This window comes from Hibiscus syriacus, unplaced genomic scaffold (assembly GCF_006381635.1).
Source record: "Hibiscus syriacus cultivar Baekdansim isolate YM2019G1 unplaced genomic scaffold, ASM638163v2 tig00110216_pilon, whole genome shotgun sequence".
Classification (NCBI taxonomy): domain Eukaryota; kingdom Viridiplantae; phylum Streptophyta; class Magnoliopsida; order Malvales; family Malvaceae; genus Hibiscus; species Hibiscus syriacus.
Genome location: NW_024062632.1, coordinates 190,948 through 207,483, shown reverse-complemented (window position 1 = coordinate 207,483; position 16,536 = coordinate 190,948). Strand labels below are relative to the sequence as shown.

Genomic DNA, 16,536 nt, shown 5'->3' with positions numbered 1-16,536 from the left:
ATTCAAAGATGGAGTAGGGTCCAAACTTTGACTTTGCCAAACAGCATCTAAGAGTATTTTCAACTTTAATTAACCCTTTTTCAGACTATATTTTGGAAGAATATAGAAAAGGGGATGCTGGTCACATCTTACGTTTTTTCCTGCATCTTATCGGTTCTGGTTTTACCTATCCATTTGGGTTGGATTTGAACTATAATATTAGTGGCCCAAGCTTAGCTCTACCCTACTGATTTTTCAACTTTTTAATATGCTATTTATTTTTATATAGTAGGTAATTTAGATCGTATATAAATGAAATAAATTATATATTACATTATAATGTAAATATTAAAGTATATATTTAAAATTTTAATAGAATATTTTATTAAGTTAAATTTTGTTTAAAATCTCTATTAATATTAAATCTTTAAGTGAATTAATGCCAACTATTAATTGAAAATTAACTTTAAAAAATATTAAAATTTAGTTTTAAATTAAAATAAATATTATTATAATGGTATTCTGTCCTTTCATATTTTATATATAAAATCACACAATAAAATAACTAATGTGTTTTAAAAATGTTACTATAAGAATATTTTTCTTCTTATATTTTTAAATAATCTTTAAACAAAATGATAAAAAAATTATTTAAGAAATTAAATGTCCAAAAAATTAATATGATTGATAAAATATATATTATCACTTCACTTATATTTTTTTTTGTTAACTTTTATAAAATAAATAAATTACTGACCCTTATTCCTATATGTAATGAGGTAGGGGGAGGTAAGATAGTAGGTTGCCCCCAACGTCAGGTTGAGAGCAGCTTCCGTGGGAAACCTCCTTATATGAAATGCCCTCCGTGGGACTCGATCCCACGACCTCAAGATTAAAAACATTGTGCTCTACCAACTGAGCTGATTGATTATTTCATAACTTTTATAAATATATCTTTAAATATAAAATGTTTTTCTTTCATCTTATTCTAAAAGTGGAAAAATTATTAGATGGACTAGGTTAACTACCTTATATATGGTATTAGTTAGAGGTGAGCGTTTGATTGAGTCGAGTCAAAATTTTTTAAATTATTCGAGTTGACGAGTCATATTTTATAATTAGGAGTTAACTTGAAATTTTTTCGAGCCGAATCAAAATTTTGAGTTTCTATTTAAATTTAATTGTAAATATTTACAATATTATGACATCATTTAATTCTTATTTAAATTATATTTTATAATCATATACAATATATATATATATATATATATGTTTTTTTGTATTTTTTTCATATGTGATTTACATATATCATACAAAGTCGAGGACTTGACTCAAGCTTCGACCTAAACTTGAAAATCAATCTACTAATTAGTAAATTTTTCGAATTATTCGAGTTGTATTTTACAACTCGATTTGAACTTGAAAATTTTCGAGTCGAGTTTATGAAATTACAACTCGAAGTCGATTTGAGTCAAGTTTTTTCAAGTGTAAAAAATCGGTTTTTCAATTTGTGTCGAGTTTTGCTACTCCTATTCCTGGTCAATAAAATTTATACATCTTATGTTTTTTTTTAAATGAATCTTTACCTCTTTCCTACATGTAAATAAAAAGTTGGTAGTTATTTAGAAGTTATTTTGAGATTAATGTATCTTATTAGCTGATATCACATATGACATGGTGAACCGAATTCATATAATATTTTTTTCGTAAAAGTGACACAATCTAATTTTAATAAAAGGGAAAACATATTAAATTATTATATATTAAATAAAAAATCATAAAATAAAAATTAAAGTGGACAGATTTAAAATAACTTTGAGTTTATATACAAAAATACATGATATACATGAGATGGAACTTATATTTACCTTTCGAAAATGCAAGGAGTAAAAAAAATACAAATAAAATTTTTAAATTTGATCTCATCAATTTAATCTAATAATTATAAATAAGTATAAATCCTATCTCAATGTAATAATATTACGTTTTCAACCCGACCCGATCATACCATGAGAGCGCCTGTTTTTTAAGCGTTTCAGCCAGGTCTCCCCTTTTAAACAGAAATGAGAAGTTTTGGTTGTTTTCAACTAAACGTTGTCGTTTAAGTTTTATACAATCGTACGGAACCCTAAAGCTTTAATGCTTATGCGTCAAGCCTGGTGTTTCAAGTCTTCTCCTTTCAAATTAAAAGGTTCCCCTTTCCATATTCAGCGGAAAATCCGCATTAAGGATTTCAGGTAATCTACTAATTTTCACCTTAATGATTTCTTTTGTGTGTGTGCGTGTTTTTTGGGGACTGTTTGCTTATCTTGCTTATTTCGATTATGTACCTGTTTTTCGATGATCAAGGTTCTTATGAGAAGAAAACCAGTTAGTCTATGTTTTTTAACCCTTTTTCTGGTTGAGTTTTTAAATGATTCTATTCTACACTTACGTTAATGTTTTCTAGTTTTGATTTTTGACTCGTTAACACTCAAATTTTCTACATATAATAAACTGGGCGAAGCTGATTTCATGTGTTACTGTCTTTAGGGTTTGAATACCCTTTGCGGCATTTGTTTCTGTGAATTTCTATCCAAATTTCATTTTTTTAATCTGCATTTTTATCAATATTTAAAGCTGATGGTGGGATTTTCGTGCTATTTTGGTGGGATTTCTTTCCTCTTGCATAAAGGCAACATGTAATCTAAATGTGATTCCAGTTTTCTCTCTGATATTGATAAATCAGGTTATCTAATGTTGTGTCTCTCTCTCGCCACTGCTTATGGGCCACTCTGATTTCTTGATTTTGTTGTTTGCTGTCGGTGTGCGGTGTACTGCATATATTACAGCTGCTATTATCGCATCATTACGGCTAGTCAATTCCTTGTGCTCATTCTGACTAAGTGAAGAAGGTTGGCAATTGGGAAAAACTATCATGGGCTATGCACAACTGGTTATTGGTCCTGCAGGCAGTGGGAAGGTGAGTTGGTCTATCAACTATCACATTCGGGGTTTGAAATAACTATTGCTTTCTTCAGTCTGCTTAGCTAATTATTTTTTGTTTGCATCATTTATTTATACTCAAGTGATTTTGTATTTTTGGTATCAGTCAACCTACTGCTCTAGCCTGTACCAGCATTGTGAAACCCTTGGACGGTCAATACATATTGTGAACCTAGATCCTGCTGCAGAAAATTTCGACTATCCAGTAGCCATGGGTACTCAACCTTTTGCTTGAGTGTTTCTCACTGGTTTCAACATTTTTTCTGGTTTTATTGCAAGGATGTTTTGTTTGTTTTTCAGATATACGAGAGCTCATTAGTTTGGATGATGTTATGGAGGAGCTTGGATTGGGTCCAAATGGGGGCCTTATGTACTGCATGGAGTATCCTTTCTTTTTTTCTTGTCTTGTTCTATATGTAGAATTTATATTTTTCTTCACCTTCCTATTACTTTGATTGTTTTGTTACTGGAAAAGACCTTTCTTTCTTTTCTGCTTATCTTATGCTGCTACATCATTGTATCAATATTTATTATTGATGGTGCTTTGAGTGTTATGGAACTTTCTGCTGGCTAACTTTTTCTACCTGCCAATGTTTTCAGCTTTGTATTTTGTCATATGAAGAGCTGCATTTTATTCCTTTCCTAGTTAGATTGTGAGAAAAGAAATATAAACCTTAATCACCAACTAGACATCTTGAAGATAATCTTGATGATTGGTTGAATGAAGAATTGGACAATTACTTGGATGATGACTATCTGGTGTTTGACTGCCCGGGTATCTATTCTTTCTTGGATGTCTATGTTAGTAATCTGGCAGTAAAATCTGGAAAAGTAATTTTAAGTTTGTTACCTTTTACTTTGGAAAAGTTTACACTTTGCATCTTATGTTATTGAGTTAGGCTGTCTGCCATAATATATTCTCTCTTGAACACTTCTAGAAATGGGATAATCTTGCTAACCTTCAGTTATTTTATATAGGTCAAATTGAACTTTTTTCACATGTGCCTGTGCTCCGCAACTTTGTGGAGCACTTGAAGCGTAAGAACTTTAATGTTTGTGCTGTATACTTGCTTGATTCCCAGGTTTGCAAAGATCTCCATCTTTCAAAATTTGAGTCTTCTATTCAAATTTAGTTGTGTTGTCTTCATATTTGGTTATGTGCATTTACCATGTCTATTTTTTGTCAGTTTGTCACGGATGTTACTAAGTACATAAGTGGATGCATGGCATCACTTTCTGCAATGGTCCAGCTTGAATTACCTCATATTAATATCCTCTCCAAAATGGACCTTGTAACAAACAAGAGGGAGGTTGAAAAGTGAGTATTGGTGTATTTTATTGAAATATTCTCCAACCCGGAGTCCCTTTTTTTTCTTCCATATTTTCTTTTTCTTATTTTTAATCAATGTCTTTGTTATTCATAGGTACTTGGATCCAGAGCCGCATCATCTACTGTCGGAGTTGAATGAGCGGATGGCTCCTCAGTTTAAAAAGCTAAACAAATCTTTGATTGAACTGGTGAGATGGTTTGTCACTTAGGATCTAATATCTACTTTTGGTTGGCTATTTGGAGTTTTCTGATTTTTTAAGGAGGGGGCATTTCATAAATGCATATATGTATATTAACTAGTAATTCAGAAGAAAGGGGTTTGAATTAATTTATTATATATAAATACAAATATTTTTGTTAACAATTGTTGTTAAAACTTGTCATATTATTGTTTCTTTGCATATCAGGTGGATGAGTATAGCATGGTCAGCTTTATTCCCCTTGACTTGAGGAAGGAAAGCAGGTGCATTGTCTCTCTCTTTCTCTAAATGTATTCCGTTTAACAAATTAAGTTCTTTTTAGTTTTAGTTTTCACTTGATATAATGGTGAACTGTCGCTATTTTCACAGCATAAAATATATATTGGCGCAAATTGACAACTGCATTCAATATGGTGAAGATGCTGATGTGAAGATCAGAGATTTTGAAGAAAATAACGATGACGAGTAGGCCTGTTGGTGCTGCGGAAAAAGCATTATCTTTGTTCAGAATTTTCCCATGTAGATAACTGAAGTGAAAACCGTATGAAAACTGGAATTTGGAAAGATGACACATTGAACTAAATATTTTGGTGCCATGAATGCATCACTTTCCGGATTTCTTGTTCACTTCTTTATTTGTTGATGACTCGATGAAAACATTGTTTCTCAACCGCTGAAACCTTGTTCTCAAATCAGTAAAACGGCTAAAAAACATGATTACACTCAAATTTGGCTCCATCACTTTTGAATTGAAGTGGATCATGCATTGATCGATACATTCGGAAATTTCTCTACGACGAGATCAAATCATTGTTTGTTCTACACATGGGGCTACAAACTGGCTCCAACTGATTCGATCTCATCCTTCCCTCTGCAGACTGAGACTAGCAGAGTTCGATCCTCCATCTCTTTCCGTTTTATTTCTTCAAATTATTCATCTGTTCACCTGATTTCATCTTTTGCTCTTTCTTCTGTTGTCGAATATAAGTACCAACTTGGGTGAACTCAATTTCTCTTTTAATCATTTACCGTGTTCAATGCATGATTCTTTCCACAGCTCGCTCTTGAGCGCATTAATTTCTGACAATAATCTCCAAGGTGGAACACCGATATCCCTGAGGTCCGATTTCTGCTCATATGCTTGTAATAATATAGTGTGTGTACAAGTTTACTGAACATTGTAAATTAGTTTTATACTAATATAAATAAATCCTTCTGCACTAACATAAATAAAGTACTTTGGCTACGAGCTCGATTGAACAAGATCAAGTAGTTCAATTTTTATTATGGATATAACTCAATCTCTGAAAATGAACTCAAAGATACTATAATTGCAAAGGGTAACAATCTGTCTGCAACAACATTGCTCGAGAATCAAAATGTCAAAATAAAGGTATTCTCCACTCATTGTTTCAACCTGCCAGAAAGAATAGACGACTGGATTAAGCAGTTTACGGGCATCAATCGATCAAAAGGTGAATTGATGAAAAAAATCTCCAAACAAACCAAAAAATGATTGTACGCGAACTAGCAAAATGAATTAAATTAACTTGGGAAACAGAAGTTTTTATCATGAATTAACCATATCATAAAGTCCTAAATTCTCAATGAAAGAACCAATGAATAAAGGTGTTCAGTACACACGTCTGACGTGGCCAGATCAAATTCCATTTCCTTGCAACCTTTTCAGGTGAAAAGTGTTTCCCAATCTGTAAACTAAAGAGTAAGTTCCTACCCAGAATATGCCTATTGGTCACAACTCTAACTACTAAAGGCATTCCACAACCAAAAAGCTTGTTTTGCGCCCGACCAGAAGACCACCAATAACAGAAGAAAAAAATAGAACAGAGTAAAAGAGAAAAGGCATAGTGAATCCTCATCCCAAATTTAGACACTGATGAGACTGAAGCCTTCAAATTCCCATCTTAGAGAGAGCAAAATGCAAGATAATTGCACTTGCCCAATGTCACTAGTGCTTAATCATACATTATAATTATTTTTTACTCAAAGAGTACAAACAGCATAAATACTTGTTATTTCTACCAATTCGGGGAATCCATAAAAGCCTTTTGTTTCTTAGTATATAAGGAAGCTCGTTGAGTTTTGAACTGCACTGATGGAGTATATAATCACCATATACCATAAAAATTATGAAGCATCCACAAGATAGTGGTCAATACAACAAGTGGATGTACATTATGTATATAATCATCATATACCATAAAAAATTTGAAGTAGCTACATGATAGAGGTCGACACAACAAAAGGAAGTACATTGTGCCTATCCCCAAAGATTAATTTTTTTTAAGTACCAACACGACAGGTCAATACAAGTTTAACATTCTTGCATCTAATCCATATCATGCGATTAGAAATTTCCTCTACAAATCATTAGTATTTGAAAGCCAAACCAACAAAAGATGAAGATATGCAGTAAATTTGCCAGAATTTCACTCTTTATATTCCAAATGCATTCCACAAAATGTAACATTTAAGAACTTATTTTTTGCAAAACTAATGCTATTATATACGTACACCTACACATGCTAAAACACAAACAAATAATATTATCAAGCGAAGCATCAAATTTAACCAGTTAATCGACTATAAAAAAAATCAATAGAAGTTAAAGTTTCTAGTTCAGAAGAAATTTAGGAGCACCTGATCTGGATTTGGATTCTTCGTAGGGAACGGATTCCAGATTCGAAACCCTAGCTTCTAAAGCATCAAATTTCTGCTTCATCTGCAATTTTGTTAAAATAACAAATAAATTAAAATCAAATAATACTAATGCAATTACTAAAACTTCTTGGAGAGGATTCATATTCCAGAGACCCAAAAAAAGGAAAAATGTTAGTACATAAGATTTAAGGGCGTAACGTTCGGTCCATAGGTCTTTATATATGAATTGAGAGATTGAAGCCGATGTGACCGAAAACCCAAAGGTGAACCATAGCAGCCGACTTCGAATCATTTTTCCAAGAGAAAACAGCCAGAATCCTGAATAGAGAGGAAGAAGATCAAAGGTTTTGTTTTCGTAACTTGTTTTTGGGCTGAATTTCAGCCCAAATTTCATTCTTGGTAATACTTTTTTGTACATTGAAAATTTAGTCCTTCTAATTTCATTTCTAAGAATTTAGTTAAATTCAAATCCAATTATTAATATCATAAAAATATATTGGTAAATTCAAATGTGATTTTTTTAATAAAAAAATTATTAACTTCGAAGTCATGTAACCATAAAATTAATTTTGTAATAAACATAAATTTAATAGGTTTTTTAACACAACTAGATTTGAATTTTTAAATTTGAAAAGTATAGAAATTAAATTCCTTAAAATAAAAGTAGAGAAAAATCCAAAGGAAACCTTCTAATTTCATTTCTAAGAATTTAGTTAAATTCAAATCCAATTATTAATATCATAAAAATATATTGGTAAATTCAAATGTGATTTTTTTAATAAAAAAATTATTAACTTCGAAGTCATGTAACCATAAAATTAATTTTGTAATAAACATAAATTTAATAGGTTTTTTAACACAACTAGATTTGAATTTTTAAATTTGAAAAGTATAGAAATTAAATTCCTTAAAATAAAAGTAGAGAAAAATCCAAAGGAAAGAGTACAGGGATCTAAAGTCAATTTTAACATGCTTAAAATTTTTGATTGGATGTAAAAAGAAAAAGAGTTTAGGGACTTTTGGAGCATATTTCAAAACATTCAATAAAGGTGAAACATGTTTAGATGTACGAGTCAACTGTTTCCCAAGTCCTTAAATATTAATTTTGTCGTTACCATATTTTGTCCGTACCAAAATTTTAGGCCCAAATTTAAACCCAATATGCAAACTAAAACCAAGACACATTAATCAACCCCAAGATTTACCCAAAATCCAAATCCATTTAAACCAAGCCAAACACGGTTAATCCATCAATCTTTCAACCTCTCCCACTCGCCAATTTCTCTATTTTCATGGCACCAAAATCTCCATGAATCTCGGCCAGTTAAAGAACCAAATTTTGAGGCATTATAAATGATGATCAGTTACAATGAATAGGGGGATTTGGCTACTGCACAGAGAGTACAGTGTCAAATAAAAACAAAGAAAATGAGACTGAAAAGAGAGGTGCCGTGGCTTTTCGGCCGTAGCTCAAAATCGTTCCGTTCATTAATCCGAACGGTTAAACAGTAGGCGACGACGTGAGAATCAACATATTCTGATCACAGCTCGATTCAACGGAAGTTCCATTTTGATTTTTGTTAGCCCACGGAAATTCACGTCACTTTTAAGCATATTTCATGTTTTCTAAAGGTATCAGGAAGTTGTGAACGTACTCTAACATTTCCCACATGTAATTGACTCTCGAAATTATTTTATTCAATTTTAAATGCAAATCCAATTTAAAGGTATTCATTTGTACCTAGCCCAAATGACTAATAGTGACTCATGTTTTCAAAATATATTTATTTGCCATGACTATTTTCAAACCACCAAAATGGTTTCTACAAATTCTGCTTTAAATTAGTCCATAAAAATCTTAGCGTTTTAATGTCACCCACAATTTATGACTCTCATTTTAGATTAGTCCTCAAACTTTTAAACATTTTAATTTCATACTCAAACTATGACAGTTATGCTAAATTGCTCCTCAAATGATTGAATATTTTAAGTTCATCCAAAATTATTGATATATGTTAATCACATCGTCTATTTTTAATACCATTAGGCCAGGCCAGTGGCGAATGTAAATACTTGCCCACCCTGAAATCCAAATTTCATTCGGTTAATTATTTATTTTATTGATTATAGCCACCATGAAATTTTATTTGTATCTACCTCAAACAAAAAGTTTATGTAGTTAATAGATGTGTGCCCACTTTCAAAAATATTTTTGAATTCGTCGGTCAGGCTATATAATTACATGTTTGGAAAAAGAAATAGGTTAAACTATAGTTGAAACTAATTATATATTTGAATGAAATTGGAGATGAAATTGAAAGATTGAAGAGTTTGGGGGATCACTGCCAAAATGAAATTGGAGATGAAATTGAAGATGGCATTGTGTCAGTGTGAGGGATTTTTTGTTCGTGATTCCAACACTACTGCTGCCTTGTATATTGCTCGTGATCCCGGAAACATTAACTAGATGGTATGAAATACATAGTTTTCTTATGGGAGAGTAGCATGAGTTTTCGTTCAGGGTTCACCCTCTATTTAAAACAATATATTTGATGATGTTATAGGTTCATGATTACTTTTTATTCTTTTAATTGTATTTAAAGTTTTTTCTTAATAAAATAATAAAAACAATGTATTTGATAAAGTTTAATTATGTTTTTATGATTTTTGTCACACCCCATAATTGCATTATAATATAATACATAAATATATCTTATATCACTATAAATAAACTAATAGCACTATAAATAAAAAAATAAACATTATAAATATTATAATAGCATTATGAATAAAATATAATGAAGTGGGAGACAATGTCATAACCACTTAGTTTTTTATTGTAAACATTAAATGGTGGGTTTATATATTATTAGGAGATAACCCATTAAATCTGAAGAAAAAAAAACCCTCTCCTCGTACAGAACCAAAAACTGATTTTTTTCAGTAAACCCATTCTTGATATCATTCAGCCTGTTTTCTTCGATCGGTGGTGTGGTGCACCGTCGTGTCCTTCAGTCTCGGCAGCAACAATCGGTACAACCCCGACTAACCCAGTTCTGAAATCTGTCACATATAGACTGAATCGAGAAGGGAAATCGACACTTAAAACCCCGATCGTCGTTTTAAGTTTTGTCGATTCTGGCCATTCCAACAACTGTCTTGTTTCGTTCATCCGCCGTAGGTAAAGTCAGATCATTTAATTTGGATAATATTTCAGTGTTTAGATTGAAAACATATTATAGTTGGTGTTGGTTTAGATTGCTGATAAATAATTTTAAAAGAGTGATAAATACGTAATTAATTTCAGTTATGGTGTTATTTTCGTAATTATTTTTAAAAGTGTGTTATTTTTGTATTTATTTTTAAAAAGGGTGTTATTTTCGTAATTAATTTTAAAACGATGATATTTTGGTAATTATTGTTAAAACAGTGCTATTTTGGTAATTATTGTTAAAACGGTGATATTTTGGTAATTATTGTTAAAAACAATGATATTTTGGTAATTGTTTAAAAATTGATATTTCTGTAATTTTTTACTGTGGACTATTGAACCCCTTTGACCATAATTTTGACCGATTTTAAACGGCCATTAAACGACATTTGATTTTGTTCGAGTATACTTATTCTGACATTTTTCACCGTGACGAATCCGTTTTCGAAGTCTGTTTCGCCAAATTCAAAACCGAAGGTCTCCAAATCATCAGTCAAACCTGTTGACTTTGACCAAAAATTTAAATTTTTGAAAAGTCATAATTTATGTTTTTCGACGTCCTAATTCTGATTTCGTAATATGTTTAGTTAAATTCAGACGCTAAAGTCTCCAAATTGATAGTCAAACCCAAAAAAGTGCATATGTACTTACGAGTTTTAGCTTTGAATGATTAAGTAAGACTTGAGACTGATAAATGATTATTATTTGAAGGTACAAGAGACTATTCTGATCACTCGACAGCTCGACCCAGCTCCTCTAGATCAGTTAAACCGCGTGTGCCAGTATTTACCCGTATGACCCGTAAATCTTATAATTTCAGAAATTGATTATATTACCCTCTAGTAATGTAGTGTTATTATGAATTAGGTTCGAAAACTGTAGCAGAGCGTGGCGAGGCCAGTACTCAGTAGATCTATAGTTTGATCCTATTATTAAGGTGTGTTCCCTAAGTACTATTTAATTGTTTTATCTGTTTTGAAATATGGTACATTGAAAGCTATGATTTATTGTTTATTGATGGTTTATGGACAATGACTAATATATGACTATTGGTTTTCATTAATATACGATAACGATGTTTACTGATTTATGGAAATTATGCTTACTGCGTAAATAGTATTTTTGAAATAATGATTTTTGGGTTAGATTGAATTACGGAAGTATAACTCTGATCAAGCTGGTAAACCTTACGGACTTAATGGACTCTAGGGTAGGCTCACGAGCCCCAAGATGCTCTATTAGGTTGGCCCTCTTTGCTGTGTGCTTAGAGTAAGCCCTACGGACCTAAGGATACAAGCCCAAAAGCTTATCCTTAGGTAGGCTTCCTTTTTGCTGTGTGCTTAAGGTAGCCCTACGGACGCGGTTCTAGGGAACTGCAGTTGTTGTATAAGAGAAGGGATTTAAACTACGAGTTTCAAAAGTTAAACTTCATTATGATTTTATGATGATTTACTGAACTATTACTCGGTTATTGTACCTACTATGATTTTATTGTACTATTGGGACACACTGAGCCTAGCTCACTTTTCGAAAATATTTTTCCCCTTTCAGATATTGTTAGTTAGATACCCCAGATCGAGCACTTGGAGAATCAACATATATCTTGAAGTACATCTATTTGTAATGCTTTTATATTTCAAGTTGACTTTATTTTGTTAACATTGGCCTTTATTTGAAGTATTTGTTTCAAAAATGAATATTATTCCGCTATTGATAATTGGTTTATAGTGATCCAAATTCTAAGTCATGTTTTAAAAATTAAATTTTTAACTATTTAGTTTTATATTCATGAGTTAGGTTTTATCGTAATTTATTATATCCTTTTATAAATGTATTTATAATGTGATTTTACATTGATCAAATAAGGGTTTCGGAAAATGTCTTTAAAAATCATGGATGTGATCAGCTAGACTTAGTCGAAACGCATAGGCTGGGTCTAGGGGTTACTTTTAATTGGTATCAGAGCTTTTAGTTTTTAAACCTCGGACTGTGTATGAGTTCAAATTGAAAATACGTTTTTGAAATATTTTTTAAAAAAAACAAGTTACTAAGGCCATGTCACAAAGTTTTTTATGATTTAAATTGTGTTCGAGACTCTAAGTGCTTATCTAACCCTAGGTTTCATCTTCTGTAGTAAACACGAGATCCACCAAAATGAGTACTAGACGTGGACGTCGAACTAGACGTGGGCGAGGTCGAGTGGCTAGATTCGCAGACCCGATCGATGAGATTCGAGTAGATCCCCCACCTCCGATAGGTGATCCTGCTCCTACGACCCCGACGAATTTGCCTCATACTGCTGCTACTGGCATGACTACACCGATCATAGGAGCGACTGATATTGAGTCTGAGTCTACCGGAGTTGCTTTGGATGAGAATTTTGGCAGACAATTTCTGCAGTTGATACAGGGAGCGGTAAGAGCTGTTGGTGATGTATCCGAGGTTCCTATTTAGCAGACTTTAATTGCCAATGGAGTCAGAACTTTTGGGGGACAGATTGGTGAAGCTCCTACTGAAGCTGAAGATTGGCTCCAGGATACTGAGAGACGCATGGATCAGTTGGGTTTGGACCCAACTAAGAGATATCTGGGTGCAGTTGCGATGTTAGATGGCAATGGCCACACCTGGTGGGAGTCATTGGTCAGTAGTGTTTTGGCTGATCGTTTGACCTGGGGTTTTTTTAAGGAGCGCTTTCGGAGCCGTTTTCTGGGAGAGCGCTATTTAGCTCAGAGACGACAGCAGTTCCAGGACCTGGTTCAGGGAGACATGACCGTTTCTAAGTATGAGATCGAGTTCTTGAAGTTGCTAAAATATGGAGTCAGTATGGTACCTACCGAGAGAGATCGATGTCGTAAATTTATCCTTGAACTCATATACGAGCTACGTAGGCAGGTTGTGACCCATCAGGATGAGATTTTTGATGTGCTGGTAGGCAGAGCAAAGGATGTTGAGGAGGCAGAGACCTTGTTGATCGAGAGCGGCCCGGGAGATTTTCTGGCCCAAACGAGTTCTCCGCACGTCCTGGAAAGAAGACTCGTACTTCGGGTCATTTGAGAAGCAATACCAGTTCTAGGCCTTCACCATATTCACCCTCAGTTGTCAGTCGAGCTGGTTCTTCATTGTGGCCTCATGGACCCCTTTGTGAGTATTATGGTAAACGACACACAGAAGAGTGTCATAAGAAAATGGGGGTATGCTATCAGTGTGGATCCAGTGATCATTTTCGGAGGGATTGTCCACAGTTAGCTTTGTCAGAGCAGACCGCTACCCAGACTCCTGTGCGTTCTTAGACTTCAGTACAGACCCCAACTAGAGGTCGTAATCAGGGAAAGCTAGAGATGAGCCTGAGGTTATTGCATGTACATTTACTATTTATTCTATTCCATACTTTGCATTACTTGACAATGGTTCGACACACTCCTATATATCGAGTTCAGTATCTCGAAACCTTCATATTCCGATTGAGAACACTGATAATACTGTTACGGTTACGAGTCCAGTAGGACAGTCAGCGTTAGTGAATAAAGTACTTCGGCGTTGTCCACTGGAGGTTCAGGGAGAAATTTTTCTCGCTGATCTTATGGAACTTCCTTTAGAGGAGTTTGATTTAATTCTTGGGATGGATTGGTTGAATGAACACAAGGTAAATTTGGATTGCGAATACAAGAGAGCTACTCTGAAGACTTCGGATGGTCGGAATGTTGTGTTAATTGGTGAACGACGTGGCTATCTCTCCAATATAGTTTCAGCTATGGAAATTGATCGTATGATCAGGAAGGGATATGAGACTTTCATTGCTTGTATTTTGAACACTAAAGGATCATTGTCCACGATTGAGGAGATTCGTACAGTTAACGAGTTTCCTGATGTCTTTCCGGAGGAGTTGCCTGGGTTACCTCCTGATAGAGAGGCAGAGTTCGAGATTGAGACTTATCTAGGATCTGCACCTATTTCTATGGCACCTTATCGCATGGCTCCAAAGGAACTTAAGGAGTTGAAAGTTTAATTGCAAGAATTATTCGATCGAGGATTTATTAGGCATAGTACCTCACCGTGGGGAGCTCCAGTTCTGTTCGTGAAAAAGAAGGATGGGTCGCTAAGGCTATGTATTGATTATCGGAAGTTGAGCAAGATAACGATCAAGAATAAGTACCCACTACCGATGATTGACGACTTATTTGATCAATTGCGATGAGCTACTGTATTCTCTAAGATTGATCTTCGTTCGGGGTATTATCAATTGAAAGTTTAAGGATCTGATGTTGCAAAGACGGTCATTCGCACTAGATATGGTCATTATAAATTCTTAGTAATGTCTTTTGGTTTGACGAACGCTCCTGGAGCTTTCATGGATTTGATGAATCGTGTGTTCCGACCATATTTGGATCAATTTGTGGTTATCTTCATTGATGATATTCTGATCTATTCTCGTACTGAGGCAGAGCATGACGAGCATTTGAAGATCGTTCTACGGACTTTGAGAGAGCATCGTCTATATGCCAAACTAAGTAAGTGTGAGTTTTGGCTTCAAGAAGTGTCGTTTTTGGGGCATATTATTTCTGCGCATGGTATTCAGGTCGATCCAAGCAAGATCGAGGCTATTTTGAATTGGAAGCGACCCAAGAACGTCTCTGAGATTTGCAGTTTCTTGGGCTTGGCTGGATATTATAGACGTTTTGTCGAGGGCTTCTCGATCATTGCTGCTCCTTTGACAAAGTTGTTAAGGAAGAACGTGTCATTTGACTGGGGCGAGGCACAACAGGAGAGCTTTGAGAAATTAAATGAGGTTTTGACTCAAGCACCAGTGTTGATTCAACCAGAGTTCGGGAAGGATTTTACAGTGTATAGTGATGCTTCACATTCAGGACTTGGTTGTGTTCTAATGCAGGATGGTAAGGTAGTGGCTTACGCGTCCCGTCAACTGCGACCGCATGAGTGTAATTATCTGACCCATGATTTGGAGTTAGCAACATTGATTTTTGCCTTGAAAATTTGAAGACACTATCTTTATGGAGAGAAGTGTTACATTTTCTCAGATCATAAGAGCTTAAAGTATCTCATGACCCAGAAATAGCTTAATTTGAGACAACGGCGATGGCTAGAGCTTCTGAAGGATTATGATTGTGTGATTGATTATCACCCTAGTAAAGCTAACATTGTGGCGGATGCTTTGAGTCGAAAAGTGGTATCGGAGTTAAGGTCTTTAATGGCAGGATGAATTTATATGACGATGGCACTCTGTCAGCATGTCTGCAAGTTAAACCGACTTTGGTTGATGAAATTAAAGCTAAGCAGCCTCTTGATAGCTCCTTGCTATCATCTTTGAGCAAGTAGAGCAGGGGGTAATCTCAGATTTTGCCCTTGATCATGATGAAGTTTTATGCTTCAAAGGTCGCTATTGTGTGCCTGATGATGTTGAGTTGAGGCAGACAATCCTTAATGAGGCTCACAGTAGTCCATATGTTATGCACGCCGGTGGAGATAAGATGTACCAGAATTTGAGAGAGAGGTATCATTGGGTCGGCATGAATAAGGATATCTCGAATTTTGTGGCTAGGAGTTTGACTTGTCAGCAAGTTAAGACAGAACATCAACATCCATCAGGTTTGTTACAGCCTATTAAGATTCCTGAATGGAAATGGGAGCGTATTACTATGGATTTTGTTACTGGCTTACCTATGACTCCTTCGAAAAAAGATTCAGTTTGGGTGATTGTTGACAGACTTACAAAGTCAGCTCACTTCATTCCTGTGCGGGTAAACTATACTTTGGACAAGCTGGCGAGATTGTATATTTCAGAGATTGTCAAATTACATGGTGTTCCATTTTCTATTAATTCTGATCGAGATCCGAGATTTACTTCGAGATTTTGGAAGGCGCTACATACGGCTATGGGAACAAGATTGGATTATAGTACATCCTTTCACCCACAAACTGATGGTCAATCTGAGAGAATGATTCAGATTCTGGAGGATATATTGCGGGGTTGCGTAATTGATTTTTGTGGTAGCTGGGAGAACTTTTTGCCGTTAGTTGAATTTGCTTACAATAACAATTATCAGACCAACATTCGTATGACACCCTACGAAGCACTCTATGGGCGTAGATGTCGCACCCTGATTTGTTGGACTGAGTTGCGTGATAGGAAG

At 34.3% G+C, this 16,536-nt stretch overlaps 1 protein-coding gene and 1 pseudogene across 3 annotated transcripts; one reads left to right on the top strand and one right to left on the bottom strand.

Moving 5' to 3' along the window:
- Window positions 1-2,135: 2,135 nt before the first annotated feature.
- On the top strand, window positions 2,136-5,110 carry LOC120114029 (GPN-loop GTPase 3-like). 3 transcript variants are annotated; one of them, XM_039135064.1, is made up of 10 exons: window positions 2,136-2,216; window positions 2,708-2,941; window positions 3,071-3,179; window positions 3,265-3,346; window positions 3,654-3,739; window positions 3,943-4,046; window positions 4,152-4,282; window positions 4,389-4,482; window positions 4,702-4,757; window positions 4,864-5,110. In XM_039135064.1, the coding sequence occupies exons 2-10, from the start codon at window positions 2,897-2,899 to the stop codon at window positions 4,961-4,963; spliced, it is 807 nt and encodes a 268-aa protein (XP_038990995.1). In that variant the 5' UTR covers window positions 2,136-2,216; window positions 2,708-2,896; the 3' UTR covers window positions 4,964-5,110. The 3 variants fall into 3 exon arrangements, with proteins under 3 accessions (XP_038990995.1, XP_038990997.1, XP_038990996.1); XM_039135066.1 differs by having other exon boundaries at window positions 2,171-2,216; window positions 2,838-2,941; XM_039135065.1 differs by lacking the exon at window positions 2,136-2,216 and having other exon boundaries at window positions 2,508-2,941.
- Window positions 5,111-7,031: 1,921 nt separating this feature from the next.
- Window positions 7,032-7,507, bottom strand: LOC120113999 (annotated as a pseudogene).
- Window positions 7,508-16,536: the final 9,029 nt, after the last annotated feature.

Bases quoted from the DNA above. Each gene is read 5' to 3' on its own strand.
- LOC120114029 (XM_039135064.1), top strand. From the start codon at position 2,897: ATGGGCTATGCACAACTGGTTATTGGTCCTGCAGGCAGTGGGAAG. The intron at 3,180-3,264 runs GTACTCAACCTT...TTTGTTTTTCAG, and splicing joins CGACTATCCAGTAGCCATGG to ATATACGAGAGCTCATTAGT. The intron at 4,483-4,701 runs GTGAGATGGTTT...TTTGCATATCAG, and splicing joins ACAAATCTTTGATTGAACTG to GTGGATGAGTATAGCATGGT.